The sequence below is a fragment of the Cygnus atratus genome, chromosome 8, assembly GCF_013377495.2.
Source record: "Cygnus atratus isolate AKBS03 ecotype Queensland, Australia chromosome 8, CAtr_DNAZoo_HiC_assembly, whole genome shotgun sequence".
Taxonomy (NCBI): domain Eukaryota; kingdom Metazoa; phylum Chordata; class Aves; order Anseriformes; family Anatidae; genus Cygnus; species Cygnus atratus.
In genome coordinates, this window is record NC_066369.1 from 13,556,385 (window position 1) to 13,575,673 (window position 19,289).

Consider the following 19,289-nt stretch of genomic DNA (forward strand, 5'->3'; position numbering starts at 1 on the left):
TTTTCAGTAGAAAATAGTGTTCTTGACTGCACAGCTCTAGACTACAGGTCCACTTCCGTACTTCAGAATACTGCTGCCTGCATATTGCAATATCCATTATATGACTAACACTTTATAAAATATTACAATTATAATTAGCACTTTAAAATTTCATTTATTTTAAATTCTCATATCAACTTGTACAAAATCTTTACCCTACATAAAAGTTAATTTAATCCGATTATTTGGCTGACAGTTCTTTATTTTCCTTCAATGATAACGTTTCTACACTTTTGTGCAGAGATAGTACAATAATTACTACTACTGTTACTTTGTGTACTGGGAATTTCCAACAGAACAAGATTCCCTCATGCTAGAGTGTGTACAGAAATGAGTAAGAAGGTGTCCGCAAAATATTTGCAATCTAAGTAAGAAATAAGAGATAGTAGATGGATATTGCTGAGAGTGGAATACAGCAAGTTGTATGACATTAGTCAACGAAATAGGTTTATTCAGATGTACAGTGTTAGATTCATAAAAGTATAGGGCAGAGACATATCTCTTGTTCTGGCTTCTTTGTACCCAGTATGGATATTTTTTTTGTAGAGAGTAGTTCTTCACCTCCCATTTCTGAATAAGATTTTTTATTGAAAGCCATGTTCTCTTTAAAAAACCAACCAACAAACCAACCAACCAACCAACCAACCAACCAAAAAAAAAAAAAGACCTTTCCTAATAAGGAGTTTCTTTTACTTTTTAATGTCCATGTTTTTTTTTTTTTTTTCTTTTCAAAATTATTTAAACAGTGTTCTTGTTTTGTTTTGTTTTGTTTCATTTTGTTTCCCCTCTCTGGGGGCACTATTGCCATTAAGATCTTAGCTGAACTCTGGAATGTAACATATATATTTTGTTGTCCAACCATAGAGAAGTAACTGATGTGTAGAGGAGTTGGGGAGGTCATGTTTTTGTAGCTTTGTTTGTGTGTGAACAATTTATTCCAAGAAAAGTAAGTCTAGGAGTCTCACAGAACAGATGGTTTCTGTGCTGTTCAGCTATTTACTGTAGAACACCTCATGGTCTACTCCTAATTTGTTGTCATCTCTAACAGCCTTTCAGCCATCCCAGGTTGAGGGGTGAAGCAAATTGTTCCACACATATGGCACGGTAACTCCCTCCAACCTTGTCTAAGACATGTCAAGGATCACTACTCTCTGCACCAAAGTAGGTCTACTCAGAGGAGATGAATGTATCTACGGATGTTAATAGCACTGTGAGTCATGCTAATACATCGATATGTGTTACAGAGCAGCCATATACGAAGCCAGCTAAATGGAAGGCAGCATAAAGACAGCCTTTAGCTTGGGGAAAGAAGGTTGTCCTGTCTTTCTTCACTGTCTATGTTTTCTCATTCAGGGAGACCAAAGACTAGTATTTTCTACTGCCTGCATTGTTTTCACTGAAAGTATTTTATAAATAAGCTGATTAACTTTCTCCTGTGATTTGTTTGGGAGTTATATCCACTTACCATAGGAACTGAAGTTTCAATTTTCTTCGTATTGGCCACTAGACAATCATTGGAGGGTAAAAATAATTTCTTTGTTGCCACATTGAATTGTGCTCAAGCTGGAAATCTGGAAGGGCAAGATTTTATAATCAGGTAGGACTTGAACAGATTTGTATTAATGCACTTACATTGTTCATAACTACAATATAGATTACTTCATTTATCCATACACATCTTTCATTTTATATAACATTTTTATTATATATAAAATACTGGACTATATTTAACACATCTCTCAGTCTGTGAGAAACAGCACATGCTACGGAAGTTCACTGGTATTTTTTTCATGGCAGCATTAAAAAGCAGGCATGTTCTACAATAGGATGAAAATCATTCTGGCCAAGGCATTAATAGCTAAGGTTACGTTTACTGTGGCCAAAACAGAATCCCCAGTAATTGTTCAGCATTGCTCCTTATGCAAAGTTGGACAAAAATACCATCACATCCGTTGGGCATATGGCTTTGAAAGATAGTTAATCTTGGCATTATTTCTAGCCATTTTGCATTGTGTAACCTTCTAATGAACTTTTTCTAGGAAAATACTGTAACTTTCTTGTAGATCCTTATTATCTGTAGCTTGGAGCAATATAGCAACCAGAAGAATGGAGCCCTAAGCATGGTTGCTACACTAAGGCTAATAATCACCTGAAGTTGACAAGCATCTAAAAGTAATAATCTTGTTGTTTATTTTAATTCAACAGTTATGTCTCTTCTTTATTGCAATTGGCCTGATTATCTTACAGTACTTCCCATGTTATATTAAACTCATATTTCGTGAAAAAAGTCAAACAGAAATGAAGGCTTCTGACCCTGGCAAGCCGACCAGATGCGAATCAGCAGTACAGCTGCACTAGCATGGCACTTTGCTCACACTTTCTGATGATGATGCTCAAGCATGGTAAAGACGCTGTAAATGCAGGCACCAATGATTCAGAATAGGCTTTTACTCAGCCACTTTAAAGGCAGGGTAGCCCTGAGCATAGCTAAATGTTTGTGAGCATGTGCCATGTATTGCTTCTGTTGTTTGTAAAATATGTCTCTCTTCTGCAGTTCTTGTTCCAGCCTCTGTTGAGTGCATAAAGTCTCACTCCTTCCAAATCTGTGTCAATATTTACGGTATTGTAAATACAATTCATGGAATATATGATAATTATATGACATTCTAAATAATATTTCATCTCCTATTGATGCTTGTATCCCATTTGAATTTTTCCATGATCACTTCTGTTTTACTCTTGCAAACCTATTGTGCAGAGGTGCTGAGAGGGATGATGAAATGGATACAGGCACACATACATTTTACAATAATGCATGATCAATAAATATATTTTACAATAATAAAATTCAAAGCAGAGATTCATTCTATCTCAAGCTTCTTAGAAATATTCATATGTGGACTCTGTAGGTGATAATGTATTTTACTCAGCAGTTTTAATGTAGTCTAAACACCAGAATAAATCCAGTTGCATACAAAGTCTCCACATATGTGTCATAAGTTGTATTACAAGCTGACTTACCCAGTCTTATACAAGCCCCGGAGTCCTGAAACCTGTGACAGTAGCGAAAGTTTTATTTCAGAGTTGAACCATTTTCTCAGGTTGCATAAACGCTATGTCTATGCCATTTGCACTCAAACTGAAATGCAACAGATATACAGGCTTTATTCTTTCAGAGAATACATGTAATGTTTAACTGTTTCTGTTACAGAAATTAGTAACTCAACTCCTGTTCAACACTTTTATTTAGTTAAGAGCATTAGAGAACTCTGTGTTTATATTTTGGAACTGTATTGGCAAGTTTATTGCCCTTACTCTCTGCTCTCTGTTCGGTTTACTGTTGTAATTCCACTTGTTCTTTAAAGGTAGTTGCAATTTATGCCACTGGAAGAAAGAGTATCACCAGACCATTTTTTTAATAAAGAAAGCTCAAAATTTGTTTTGGAATTAATACGAATAGTCATGCTAAAACAGAAGCATCCTTTGTTCTGGCGCAAAGTAAAAATCAAACATTTTATATGCTGAATAAGTATTTTTTTTTTCTCATTGTGTTTGTATGTGCAAGTAGAGATCTGAGCATTTCTTGCTAATGATGAAAATCCGTATATTGGAGGTTAACATTTACATCCAAAGATGATCAGCAGCATATTCCTCCAAGAGCTAAGCAATAAAAAAAATAAAAACAAATAACACACCGAAGTGTATATATATAAAAAGAAAGTCTACATTTTTACATTTACTATTGTTTTCAACAACTTAAATTGCTACAAACATCAATAGTGTAACTGTTACATTTCACAATATCAAAACAGTGTTTAGGCCTATGTTTATGAGATTTACACTTGTATTAAACCATATTCAGCCCGCAGTGTTGGTAGAAAGAACTGCCCTTATAAATTCAAATGCAGGTAAGTAACTGTCGTCCTATTAGTGCCAGTGCCTCTGGCATGTGCTCTGCAAGACTGGCATATAAATAAATGGGAGACAAGAAGTCCTTATTTGGACAGATAAATTTATCAGTTGTGAAAATAAGCCAAACCGTTTACGATATAGAAGTTTATTTATGTTTATATAACATTCTTACTGGAAAGGAAATGACTCTAGACATTATGTGTAGCCTCATAGATAAGGTTTTAGATAAGCATTTGTTTGAGAATGTGATGTCTCTTTTATCCAATTTCTGTTTGCCTTCAAGCCAATCATTTAAGGTACCTTTCACCAGTTGAAGGCAGGCAGACACAGTACCAGCTTTTACTCTGAGAGATGGGAATTTGGTCTCTCCGTGGCATTGAGTCTAAGCCAATACTAAGTAGCTGTAACATTCTAGAAACAAGCAAACAATCAAACAAAACCTTTTCAAAGGACTTAAAAGCTCGCATTTACTGCTACTTTGTCCAGGTCATAAAGGCTTTTCATCTGCTCTGGCTATGGAAATAAGGTTATGTCTGTTCACAGTGCTCTGTACAGGTGAACCCTTACTATGCCACAGTTTTCTGAATGTAAAATAGGGTGATTAGGAAGCACTTCCTTTAAATTTTAAATTATTCATCACGGTTTGATTTTAACTAAATGTCTGTCTATTGCCTGGTAAAACAGATCAATTTTGTTGTTCTGGTACAGAAATTATAAAAGCAGTAATATAAGATGTTTAAAAAACTGAAACTAGGAACTGCAGCAACATACTAACAATGAATTTCAGCATTTTGAGTTTGCTTTGTGATTCATCTTTGGGTATTCACCAACACCAAATCAATGAATGCTGTATTCATTTCTCTCTTATTTTCTCCTCCATTTTTTCCAAGAGATCTATTTGCTGATTCCATCTTCAAAAACTACATCTTCTTGTGTTGATTCATGCACTAAAACACTTCCACAGACTCAGCTTTCTTCTTCATCTCTACAAGAAATCCAGTTCCATTATTTTTATTTTAGTCAAAACAAAAACGGAAAGGAGAATCTGATCTTGTTGATTTTGAAGCACCAATAGGTACTGCCAGCTCCTTAAAACCTCTCCTCAACTGAGAACTCCAAAGATGACTTCTGATGACTTTTTTTTTTCTTATGAAATTCCAGAGTCATTGTGTTTTGTTAATGCACAATCAACGACAGGAGCAGGACCGTGATATCTATTGTCTTTTAAAGTCATTAAAAAAGACTGTAAATATACCTTTCTTACTCTTTATCATAACTGTTTAATGCATCAAAAAGCTCTTCTTCAAGGCAGACATTTTCTATTTTAAGGGTTACTGTTGTCTTAGCTATAGATAAGATAATGGCTTCTCGAAAGATTTTCTGGGAATAAGAGTAAAGGTAATTGGTGCATTGCGGAAAATATAGGAAACAGTATTTAATTTACAAAACTTACATCCGTACTTTTTCATAACACTGAATTTTAGACAACATAGGCTTTCACTATACTTGAAAATAAATGGAAATGAAGAATCTTCCAATCAAAAGTTTTTTATTTTATTTTATTTTATTAGTCTTCTGCAAGTCTAAGCAAATGTATCATTTCAGAAAACTGGGTAATAGTTTTCGTAGGTAATAATTTTTTTCTCTGGGCAGATGTGAGCAGGGAAAACAGAAAGTTTTGAGCTTGCCAAGACTTTATAGGAAGTTTAGATTAGTCTGAGCAATGTGGGTATGAGGTATTAGAAACTCTCCTGGTAATATCAAGGGGAGAATGAAAAGCCTCGTTATCCCTTTTGGACATGTGCCAAAACATGAAATCAATACTGAACTTCTTGCAAGGAAGGATAAACATATAAACCACTTATAATGAAAAGTGACCTGGACTTTTTGTAATTAATTCGATGGACAACTACTTGTTACTCCAAAGTGCCACCATCTTACCTAACAGATTATAAAGGTTATTGTGGTTATTGTCATTAATGTAGGAAAGAATACCTACTGGTCAGCATATCTAAATTATCAAGGCCCAGAAATATAAAAAAGCTGTAAAATCTACTTTTTGCCTACTCAGACTGTATGAAGATACACATTTACAGCAAAACATCTCCCACGTAACTCAGTCATTCTCCATTTCAGATGTAGTACGGACAAGGGAAGGTTTTACTAGGAATTCTCCTTGTCCTCTCTGCCTTCTGTGACTAATTATTATTATATGTAAAGCTGATAAAAAATTTATGTGAATTTAATCCTTGATTTAAAAGCATATTTTAGAAGCTATTTCACCAGTTCTTCACCATTAGATGAACAGTTCATATAAATATATATTCCAGTTCAGTAGACTTTGCACACTACCTGTTCTTGCTGTTTATTTATTTATTTTTTCTAATTTGCAACTTATCACTAGTAAGTGCATTTTTTTCATACTATTACTATATATTCTTTGGTGGTTGAATCGAGGCAGAAGGTAAATAAGAGTAAGTCACAAAAAGCTATTACTTTTGTGCAAACCCCTTTTCAGGAATAAAGGTGCAGCTAAATATGTGAACAGTGAGACATTGAATGTTCACGAGTGTGTTTGGAAGTATATCACAAACTGTGGATAAAAGGCAAACACAAGCACAAAGACAAGATACAGAAATAGTTCCCACTCGGATTTTAAAGGAGGAATAAAAATATATGTTATAGAGGTTAAATTTCTATCAGACAGAGACAAAAAGAAATCTACCCTTCTTTCTCTTCCATAGTAAACCATCCATAGTGTTCATGACAAGTGAGATGTTTCAAATCATTTACATCAGTAGTACGAGGGAAAGTAATCTGACTGACTATGCATAGAAAAATAAATAAATTTTAATATATTATGGGTATATAATGTATATAATTTTTATTGAAATTTGTTCATATTTGTTCATAGATTTCTATATACTTCATAAGTTAAGTTTCTACATATTTCATTTGCATAATGCAAGAAGATAGTGAAGCTGATACAAATGAATTCAAGTTTTGGAAGTAGAATTTCAAGTACTAGGAAACTGATAAGGTGAAAAAGGCATACAAAGGGAAGAAATATTACTAGGATGTTTCAAAATAATGGTAAAATATTAAGGTAAGAAATAATCCTAATGATATTGCTTAATTATTATAAGATGAAAGTCAGTCTAAATATAAGAAATAATGTGGAAGATATATATGTATCCAACAAACATTTCTGCTTTGGTATTGGGAAAATGTGAGGCGATAGTAAGGATGTGGTTAATGAAGAAATACAGTATTTCTTGCATTTCTAATTTCAGCAATGGAAATTTGTTTTAAAGTACTTTTATATATCTCAAAATTTATTTTATTTTTCTTTTTAATCACCAATTCTGGATAATTGGCAATTTTAAGAAACACAGACTTGATGCATTCTATACTAACAGACTCAGCTTCTTCTTTCAGACAAAAGATGTTATATTTACATTCCCCGTGTTACAGTGTTTGTCCCTATTATGTTTCTATAAGTAGGTAGATATTTTTAGAAGGCTGCTCAGTCGATATATGACAAATTCCTTTCTCTTTCCCTTTGAATAGTAGAAAACCACTGTAACAAACATTTAATGAAAGTTGTGGCAGATTCTCCACCACTTAACTGATTTTAATTAGCATGTAAAGTTTTATGACCTATGCCAGTGAGGAGGATTTTTTCACCTGAAAATCTGTGAATACTGCAGCCTTGGGCATTACCTGATTCTGTCCACATGGGGATGAAGTTTCCGCTTAAAAGCCAGTTCTTCAGTGTTTTAACTCCAGTGTTTAGAGAATATTTTCCATATTTGCATGTTATATTTACACAATTTACATATTTACTGTTGCAGAATGGTTTGTAGGTAGTAGCAGCAAGGTAATGCAATATTGCTGTTATGGGATCCTCCTTTAAAAAATCTGTAAGAATGTGGTGTAGCTGGGTTCAAAGGGCATAACTACAACCCACTCTGAGCCTGTCTCCTATGTTGGAATTAGCCTGTGTACAAGTTTTCTTAACAGTTAAAGCTATCTAAAGATAGCATTTGCAGAAAATGGGATACAGGGAGTGTGGTTGACAGTGTTACAACTCCTGTTGAAACCAGACTGTTGAACCCAGCTTTGGTATATGTCTCTGCAGCTCACAGTTTCCATGAGCCCCAGTGTATGATCAGTGCATGATTAGTATATGATACAACTTATAAGCATTATAATGTCTGGTTGACCTTTTTCCTCTGAGGATTACTATGGTAGTCATTTCATTTAGCATCATGTTGGTCTTATTCAAGCTATGGCCTCAGGCATTAAGAAATCTTTAGTCTTGTAAAGACAGTAGGCACAGAAAAACACCATATATTCTCCCATTGAACTGTTCTGCCAACAGATTAACTTTCAGCTGCTTGGGAAACATTGGCTTCAAAATCCTGCTGTCATTCCAGCCCATTTGAAGCAGTTACCTTTTCACCAGCCAAAAGTGGAGCTGTGTCATTTAGAAGACATTAAGAGCACAGAGAACGCAGAACTGAGTTCTGTAATATTAAAAATAATCTGATGTTCATTCTCCAAGCAGGCTTTCCAAACTATGCAACACTACTCTTTATTAATATTTATGCTTCCTGGCACTAATGCTGTTTTATGGAACACCTAAGTTACTTATAACGAGGCCTAACATTGCTAATTTTATCTGGGCCCCAATTGGGTATGGTTGACCTTAGAAAAGAGTGTTGTGTTTAAGAAGAATCCATTAGACTCACTATAAATCTATTAGTTAATCATCTGGAATAGCAGAGATTATACGACCATTTCAAATCTTCTACACACACTACAATTATAGAGTACAATGGCATTTTTTATTTCCTTCAGCTAGATATTTTATCGAGAGCTTTCCCTATATCTCCCCATACCGTATAATTTAAAATGTGTCAAAATGAATGCAACAATAAAAAGAAATGTATAATTTATATATACATTTGAAATAAAATAACAATGGCTTGAAATTCAAAAGAGGCATTGACAACCCTTGTTTGCCTGCTGCCCTAGAATTACTTTCAGATCCACATGTAATTTTAACTTCTTTCAAGATGAAAACATGTCCACATCTACTCTACAGAGAGGTACATCATGTCAGAATATTATTCTTTGATTGAGCATCACTCTTGATGACAGTGTAGCAAAACAAAAAAAGAAATAGTAGGAAATAACAATATATATATATATATATACACACATATATTTTAAACAGTGCTTTTTAAAATTTTATGCTATTTTTACCCTGTCCTGGCTACATGACTTCAACCTAACCTTCTCTAAATGGAGCAAATGGCAGGAGACCCCATTCAGGAAACAGGCTGCGGCATGCATGCAGTACAGCTGGTCAGAATTGGCACTAATAGGCTTCAGATCTCTTGCATATGTGTTAACAAACCAGTGAGGGAACAGATTTTTGGTAGGACATACAAATCTGTGGGTCTGTTATGTAGGAAGAGAGAATGCAGCTCATGGCTTCTGGCGCTGCTTATGACAATAATGCATTTCTATTGTACCCTTTATCCTGGGAGCTGGACTGATTTATTTCCTTATATAAGCCCTTCCTCTTGTGTAAGCCCAGGAACTCAAAGCCATCCTTCCCAACAACTTTGCCCTGAGCAATAAAGCACTATATCCAATGGTTAACATATTGTTCAGTCTGGAAATAGATCGGAAGCATAGTGGTTACCACATGCTATTAAATCTTAGCTTCCTGATAGCACTGAGACAGCTGCTAGTCTTGGATCTTACACATTAGAAGAAGATGAAGAGGAGGAGAGAATAAACTTCTAGTAACTCCACTGTTTGTATTCAAGGCATAATTGGTTTTCTTGACCAGCAGCCAGTGCTGATGCTATGCCGTTCTGTGGGAGGTATTCTTCTGGCGAATGGTATTCCAATGACTATGGAAGGTGGTATTTTCTCTACTAAGAAGGTTCATTAACTCTGTCTGCCTTTGGCAGTGAACAGGAACATTATTTCCAAAGGAGAATATCACACATTGGGTAGAAAAATCATTTGAGGGCTGGAGAGTTTGTGTTAGAGAGAACGACTGTAAGAGGAATGGGTAAATAAAAGTTGAGGTTTACTGTATGATAAGAAGAGAGAGATGGAAAGAGATCTTCGTCTGTCACAGTTCCAAAACACATGATTTAAGAAAGACTTCAGGAAAAGTTGTAAGCTGGTTGGTAAGTTTTTTAAAAGCTTCATCTCAGCCTGACAGAGTCACAAAATTGTTATATTAAACAAACAAACAAACAAACAACAACAACAAAAAAAGCAGCTCCCATATTCTACCCCCTCAGTTTCCACAGCAGTGAATTTGAAAGGAAGATTAATTGGTGTACTAATAATTATTTTCATTGATATGCTCAAAATAAAAACAAAACTAAATTTTACAAAATCATTAGCCTAGGTCCTCTCTCTGAAATAGCATAAGATACGGAAAAACAATCTTTTCATAGCAAAAACTGTGGAAGGAAGGTTCTCTAAATCAAGTCTGATTAATTAAGCCAAACAAATTTCTCACAGTGCTAGAATAACTCAGTCCCTAAATTCAGTAAACAAAGGACTTCTAGTAGAACAAGAGGACCTGAACTTGGAAATACTTCTGAATTTAGTATGGATGAGACCACCATTTCTAGCTTTACTCCTCCAAAAAATAGTTTTCCATCTTTTGAAGAAGAGCTGTAAGAATGACTTACCATCTAAAACTGCAGTTCAGAAAGAAACACAAAAGGCAGCTGTTGACACAGTCCAAGGTTAAGAGATGATTCAGACAAGAGCTGTAATTAGTTACACAGAACGTGAGTAGTATTTAGAAGAGCCTTTAATCTACCTGACATGAATTAAAATCTCTAAGAGTTGGAAACTGAAGTTGTCAAGGTTTAATCTGAAAATAAAATGGTCTCTCTGAATATGGAAAGTGTTCAGATTGTCAAGAAACTCTGATAAATCTTCAGCATCAGTTTTTAACTCAGGATTGAGATGATTTTCTGACAGTTTCTTCTTCAGTCACAAACTTGCTGACATAGATAGCAAGAGGCATTTAGTGATACTCTTCTGGATGCAATAAAAAGGGGATATAAGCATGGATTATGGTCATCTTGACTTCTAAAAAGAGATTAAAACTTTTACAAATGGCAAATGAATTAAAAAATAAGCAAACAAAACATAACCAACAAACCAACCAACCATCTATAAAATAGCAATTTCCAGATACTAATTTAGGCATATGGAGAATATACAGAGTCTTTAAGAAACAGTGGGCATCTGCTTAGTCCTGTGTTCTTGACTGGTAAATTACATTAAAGATCAATTAAGTTACATAATACTCATTCTACTATAATTCTTCCAATTTATTTTTGAGAAAAAAAGCATCTGCAAGAGTGCATCTGAGAGGGAAGGCAGTTCACTGGAGCTACACCAAATTGTCACCTATCATGTGCATGTGTAAGCTACCCTGGGGACAAGGCAATTTGGATCTGCAAGGGAAGTAGGAGGTTGCTAGAAAGAAGGACTATATAAAAATGTATTAATTTGGGTTCTCATAGACTTGGACTTAAAAGTATTGAAAAGAGAAAAAAATAGTGTTTATGTATTATACAGCTCATACTACTCATTCAGCCCCATGAAACTGTTTTGTTTCAAATATCACACAAATCTTATATGTTAGCTACAACTGTGATTTTTGTGTTTTGCGTTAATTTTGAAAATGAATGTTTTGTTATATTTAGCTGGGACCTTCAGTAGGGTCTTTCAAGCTCGCTAATCTATTTGCTTTTTTACAACCTTATCTGAGGGCAAATCTTAATTGACAGAGGACTTGGCAAAGCTAAACTACAGTCCAAAGGTTGTCTTGGACTTAATTCTCACAACACTCGAGTCTGTAACCAAAGTAGCTGTTGGTGTATCTTGGAAAAGCAAAGTTGCTGCAGACATTCAGTGTCTTGGCTAGATTTTGAGAGCAATGAGTACTTATGCTAAAAACTCTACCTGGTATCTTAATTGGTATGTAAATGAATAAAAGATGTGTTTACTACCGTGTAACTGACCTGTTTATTTTCCCTGTTCTCAGTGATGTATTTTGCAGGGAGGAAGGGGACAAGTCTATGAATTGATTTTTATCCCTCCTACAATTGAAAAGTGATCTGTTTTAGGAATCAGACATACTACCTGTATATTTCTTCAAAATGAAGGCCAAAAGTACAGAAAACTTTGGAAATATCATAGTAAAGTGAAATGTGGTGTGATAATGTATGTTGTTCAAATTAGCTAGCTATGTACTTAAGTGGCTTATTATCAAAAAGCAAATAACATGGCCCATTTCTTGAAATATTTTTAAAAGTTGCCTTATGTTAATGAAAGTATTTATTGCTTTTGTTTCAAAGTTTGAAAAATTATTAGTGCACTTTCAGTTCCTAACATATCTGTTTGTTCTAGGGCTGTATTCACATCAGGGACTAAACATAAACAATAAGAACTAGCAGCATCCCAAATGACTTTTTTTTTTTTTTTTTTTTCCCGGACAGTTATTTTGTAATGGAATACTCCCTCCACTTCCAATAAATAACACTTTTTGCTTGTCCTATGCCTATGACACATGACAGTGTCACTGTCAAGGCCTGCTGTAATACCCAGCTAGTTGCCCCCAGCTAGTCAACAGAGCAGAGTAGTTTGCAAATTAAGACATTTGTCTGAATGACATATTTCTGAATGAGAATCGCTTTACTTTGCAGAGAGTTTGGCCGCTGGAAAGTAAACAATCTTGCTGTTGAAAGAAGAAATTTCCTTGGCTCCCCACTGCCACTTGCCCCTGAATTCTTCCGTAACATAAGGCTACTAGGACGCCGCCCGACACTTCAACAGATCACAGAAAACCTTATCAAGAAGTATGGGACACACTTCCTACTATCAGCTACCTTGGGAGGTAGGGTTAATGCTTGGAAATATGGTGCATGAGTTTGACATGACTGAACTAAAAGCATTGGTCAACTGATTTCCTTGTAAAACTGTGGTGTTCTCTGTTCCCAGAGCAGCTAAACTGAGCCACTATCCCTTGGCTAGATTTTACAGAACAGGAACAGGTTTTGTCTTCCAGCCTTATGGCTCCTTCTTCTGCTGATGATAAACTTTGTTTTATTGATTCTTTGTAAACAATTTTAAGGACAATAAGAAAAGAATGCCCGTTGCTAAGAGTGAGGTACTTAGGCCTGAGTTCCTGGTGTGCATAATGCTGGTCCTTTGGGGACGTTGCTCTGCACTGAGAAGTCATTGCGTGACAGTTTTCAGTAGACACAGACACAGACACAGACACAGATTTCTAGGTTGGAAGAGACCTCAAGATCATCGAGTCCAACCTCCGACCTAACACTAAGTACTCCACTAAACCATATCAGCTAAGCTCTACATCTAAACGTCTTTTAAAGACCTCCAGGGATGGCGACTCCACCACCTCCCTGGGCAGCCCGTTCCAATGCTTAATAACCCTTATCGGTAAAGAAGTACTTCCTAACATCCAACCTAAAACTCCCCTGTCGCAACTTTCGCCCATTCCCCTCGTCCTGTCACCAGGCACGTGGGAGAACAGACCAACCCCCACCTCACTACAGCCTTCCTTTAAGGTAACTGTAGAGAGCGATAAGGTCGCCCCTGAGCCTCCTCTTCTCCAGGCTGAACAAGCCCAGCTCCCTCAGCCGCTCCTCGTAAGACTTGTTCTCCAGACCCCTCACCAGCTTGGTCGCCCTTCTCTGGACTCGCTCGAGCACGTCCATGTCCTTCCTGTAGCGAGGGGCCCAAAACTGAACACAGTACTCGAGGTGCGGCCTCACCAGAGCCGAGTACAGGGGGACAATCACCTCCCTAGACCTGCTGGCCACACTGCTTCTTATACAGGCCAGGATGCTGTTGGGCTTCTTGGCCACCTGAGCACACTGCTGGCTCATATTCAGCCGACTATCAACCAATACTCCCAGGTCCTTCTCGGCCAGGCAGCTTTCCAGCCACTCATCTCCCAGCCTGTAGAGCTGCTTGGGGTTGTTGCGCCCCAGGTGCAGGACCCGGCACTTGGCCTTGTTGAACTTCATACAGTTGACCTCAGCCCATCGCTGCAGCCTATCCAGATCCTCCTGCAGAGCCTTCCTGCCCTCGAGCAGATCGACACACGCACTTAGCTTGGTGTCATCTGCAAACTTACTGAGGGTGCACTGGACGCCCTCATCCAGATCATCGATAAAGATATTAAAGAGGACCGGCCCCAGTACCGAGCCCTGGGGGACACCACTTGTGACCAGCCTCCAACCAGATTTGACTCCATTCACCACAACTCTCTGGGCCCGGCTATCCAGCCAGTTTCTAACCCAGCGAAGCGTACGCCAGTCCAAGCCCTGAGCAGCCAGTTTCTTGAGGAGAATGTTGTGGGGAACGGTGTCAAAAGCCTTACTGAGGTCAAGGTAAACCACATCCACAGCCCTTCCCTCATCCACCAAGCGCGTCACTTTGTCATAGAAGGAGAAGTAAGTAAGAGGACCAGTAAGAGGACCCTAAAACAATATGGCAAAATAACAAATTACACAGGTGTCTGGCTCCCTTATAGGACTGCAGAGATAAAGCAACAAACCCAGTAACAGTTATTTCCAACAAATCTTTTCAGCTAGGAGACTTTTAAATGACTTTGCTTGGAAATCCATATATTGCCAGTCTACCCTTTTTAGGACTACTCTCCACTTAACCAGTGGGACTAAAAGTCTCAGAATGGGATGGAGAGGCTTTTCCATGTGATTCCTATTACCTTAATAGAAGCTGCATCTCTAAATCTCCATGGACTAATTTAGAAAGGGTAGCCTGACGTGTAATTGGGATCTGGTCATAAAATGGATTGAAGAAATCCAGTGAAGAGGCCTAATGTCCAAGAGAGAGCATAAATTGTTCTGAATAAAAGATAATTAGTGCCTGAGATTACCCATCGAGTCATCATAAAATGAACTGACATTTTAGAAATGCAGTTTTATCCCTTGGTGGGTGATTATATTAAAGATAATTCTAGTGATTGAGTATCCTTCCAGCAGGACAGTCTTGTCAAAATCCTTTATTCACCTGAGGAATGGTTCTCTTTAACACATTTCATAACAGATTTCTAACCATATCTTAAGGAAATGACAGCCTCCCTTTTCTCTTTTGGCTGATATCTGAGCTTTGTAGCAACTGAAATGGCTAACAGTAGCTCTCTTTTGGAGAAGACCATTCTAGAAACAAGGTGAATTTCTGTCTTACTGTAGATGTTAAAATAACAATACAGAACTAATTCCTATCATTATTTTCAAAACCAGTGCCTCTTCAGCAAATCCATCACCATTTGAATTTTAAGAATAAATTACATGTGTTGACCAGCAATTTAGAATAAAATTCCCAGATTTTTATTTATTTTTTTTAAATGTGCTTAGTGTATTTCTTTCATACAAAAAGTACATATTTCAGAAATAAGCATATATTTTCTTATGTGTATGGCACAGCTGAACAGTAAACCTAACTGCAGAAAAGAAATTAAATATTTACCAAATATTTAAGTACAATAATTAAAGATTTAGCTGCAAAAGGTATGCTAATGTAAATATTATCCAGTGGTAAAACTTAGTTATTTTTATTAGCTACTTTCTTATTATTAACTAACATAAATTTTGATACAAACAGCCATATCATCGAATTCACTTTGAAGTTGAAATTGAACCTAACAACCTAAGAAAAACAGGCTAACACAATTATAATTGTTATTTCAAAAGTACAAAGCACCAATATCACACTGATCACAAAAGAGCTTCAGACTCAATGCCTTTTAGAAAGTATAGGCCTAAGTAAAAACTAAAACCTAAGGACAGGTCTTTTAAAGACATTTGACAATTTCATCTTAAACATTAAATTTGATCCACAAACCCATAGGATTTCCTGCAGGGAATCCGGGGTAGGGTCCCCTTTTCTCCTCTCTCTTAATACCATCTCACAAAGCCCCTAAAATGCAGTAGCTGCCATATACTTGCAAAAGTTTACTACTTACAAGGAGACAATGTTGACTTTAGGACTGTGCCTAAGCTTAATGTTTAAGGTTTCGATTTAAGTGCCTAGCCTTAATTTTTAGGCATAATTTCAGACACACCTGCAGCCTTCCATTATCATTGAATGGGTGCTGAATACATTGAAAAATTCAATGATTAAAATAGTTATAGGAAAATAGTAATTTCTAAGAGTGCTTTCATAAGGTAGCTAATAACCCTATAATTTCCTGTATGTGTTCATTCCTGTTTTGGGGCTAGATTGAATGGAAATTCCCAGAGATGCTTGTCCACATTTTAACACTTATGTCATCTATTTTATTTCAATAATGTATTCATACTTTTTCTTTAATTATGAGGAGTTTTATTCTGAAAGCTTTGTCACCTATGCAGCTTCTAAAAAGCAGAAGACCAAACAGAGTGTGCATATTTCTTTTATTTAATGAATCCCCAATCATCTGTATTCATGGCCATAAAGGAAAAATTGGCAAATGAATGATCTTGTGGTAAGATTTGTGTGCCCTTGTGACCATTTGGCTTTCATGAATATCCCTTTTTGACTGTAAAGGGAACTCTTGCACATAGTTGTTTGTGAGACATTCCCATGTCTTTATTCACAAACAGAAATATATTCCTCAAGGGCATTCTGAAATGAGAATTTAGGGAAGTTCTATTTTCTGTGATGCAACAAGTTAATGTGGAAAAAGACATTTCTCACTGTTTCTCTATCGAATGGAAATTTTATATGCTTATGACATAAGGAAAGTCAAATATCCATAATGAGCAGCTTCAAGTTGCACAATAGAAGAACATTTTGTAGTCCAGTGTTTGTACAGCAAAAGCCATGATTGAGTATTGAGTTCATGGATGAATCCACATGCTTGTGCATAGGAGTAACCTCTTCTTTTTCTGCATTGACTGTCTACAGCATCCAATTTGCAGAGAAAGGAGAGATGTGGCTGCTCATTTTCTTTCAATTTTGCACAAAAATGGGGATGCTGTATCAGGCTGGGCCATCACTAATAGGTGAGGCATTTTCCTCCACTCTTCTAGAACAACACATGTCCTGCTTACTTTAGTAAGATTGCAAATTTACACAACCCATCCAAAAATGGCCAGGACTGCTTGACAGGAGAGGCAAGAGAGGATTCATACACGTAATCTTCATCCTAGAAGGTGAGAGAAGACTTTATTGGACAAGTTCCTGAGCATCTCATCTTATTAGAACTGCTTTAGGCTGTATGACCTCTTGAACTTCTTTCCAGCCTAAATTATTCTCTGATTCCATGAAATGTATTTCTGAATTCTTTACCAGCTTTCAACTAGCACTTCTGTTAAGCAGGTTCTTCATCAAGTGAGAGACAACACACAATATTGTTTTTCTCCTTCTTTTTTCTTTTTTTTTTCTGCATTTATACTTGATGCTTTTGCTTGCCTACAGCATGGTGCATGAACATCTATCCTTCTGAATAATATACAAAAGTATTAGCTGCCATAAGCCTTAAAGGTTTACAACAAATAGGATGGAGCAGGGAGCTGCAGACCTGAAAATTATTGTGAAGCCCAGGGCACCACTGTGGAATAAGTGTAGGAGGATGAAAATGTCAATGGATTCCATGTTTAACACTGTTCTTACATATGGATGTCAAGGTTGCTTAGCAAACTGGATAGATTTGGTGATGAGGAAATTACAGCTAAGTAACCCATTACAATGAAATTATAGGTCTTATTCCTGGCATTTGGGTGAAATGAGTTTGATTCTGGTGCTTTGCAAGAGGAAGACAGTGGGTCCTCCTAGCATCTGGAACACCATAACTGCTCTTAAAAAAAATAAAATTGCAGAAGGTTGCCAAGCTTATTATGGAATTAAAGCATTAGAGGTCAACTGGCTAAATGACAATTTCAAATGTTTGAGATTTTTGCTCCTATTGTCAGACATAAGTGCTCAAAATGCTCATTACCAGACCATCAATGCATTTGCCTGTTCTGGTGAGGAAATATCTCTCATAATTCTGAAAGCTTTGAGAGAAAAAAAAAAAGAAAAAGGAAAAGGAAAAGGAAAAGGAAAAGGAAAAGGAAAAGGAAAAGGAAAAGGAAAAGAAAAAGAAAAAGAAAAAGAAAAAGAAAAAAAAAGAAAAAGAAAAAGAAAAAGAAAAAAAAAGAAAAAGAAAAAGAAAAAGAAAAAGAAAAAGAGAAAGAAAAAGAAAAAGAAAAAGAAAAAGAAAAAGAAAAAGAAAAAGAAAAAGAAAAAGAAAAAGAAAAAGAAAAAGAAAAAGAAAAAAGAAAAAGAAAAGGTAGTTTCTTTTTACAACAATTTGAGGATATCAGCAAATCAGTTTAATTCCAACCTCCTGTTATTCTCCTCTCCACTGATTACAGTTATGCAAACATATTTGATATTCACACCTATACTATTCTGTGAACTGAAAAAAAAGGGTCAGATTTTCCTTCCCTGATTGATATTCCTCTTGAGTAGTACATTACACTGCATATAGAGATGGGAGAAATTTTCAGGTGGTGAAAATCAGTGAATCTCAATGAACTCTAAAGTATTTATGATAATTTACACTAACTGCTGATATGATCTTTGCTTTCTGTGTCACTTCATTCAAGGTAAGGTACAAAGTATTGGTAAATAAGTAAGAGAGAGCCCAGTCTAAAGTAACTGATGTGATAAAGAACCTTGAAAATTTATTATTGGATATACAAACCCCACAGGTCTGTATATTTTCTGGCATTTAATATAATGGATACTAAGGGGAAGAAAAAAGCCCAGTGATATATTCTCTTTCTTTTCTCTTCCTATCTGCTCAAGGAAGAAAATATTCAAATCCTTTCACAGGTGGTATATATGGAATTAATGTGCACTGTTATTCAGTTGAACCACAGAAATGATGCCACATCTGGCCTAGCATTAATTTATATGGTATTTGAAGCTGTGTACTTCCATCAGCATCTGCTTAAGTTTGGGAAACTGATCTGATAAAACCCTAATGGTATATTCTGTGATTCATACAGGAATAGATTTTCTAGTGGTACTAAGCGATTTTTTATAACAATGGTTTTATATATATATAATACTATATTGCATTACAGCTATTGTAACTGATGTATTCTATTTAACAAGAAACTTTTGAGAAGTGCACAAACCAAAGACCTTTATGTCTTTTTTAAGATACATTTACATGTATGAATACAGAGCTCCAAGTAGGTAACTGTGGACGATGCTCATATATATCCGCTTTTGAGTGTTCTCTCTCTCTTTTT

General features: G+C 36.1%; 1 protein-coding gene across 3 annotated transcripts in view; it reads left to right on the forward strand.

Annotated features, from left to right (window-relative positions):
* BRINP3 (BMP/retinoic acid inducible neural specific 3) overlaps positions 1 to 19,289 on the forward strand; it is a 252,538-nt gene that overhangs the window by 128,202 nt on the left and 105,047 nt on the right. The window contains exon 3 of one of the 3 annotated variants that reach the window (XM_035537312.2): positions 12,717 to 12,907. The exons of 1 other annotated variant lie outside the window; for it this stretch is intronic. In XM_035537312.2, the coding sequence (XP_035393205.1) occupies positions 12,717 to 12,907 (191 nt within the window). Of the gene's footprint in view, positions 1 to 12,716; positions 12,908 to 16,849; positions 17,049 to 19,289 lie in introns of those variants that run through there. One more of the 3 variants, XM_050712419.1, reaches the window with a different exon arrangement.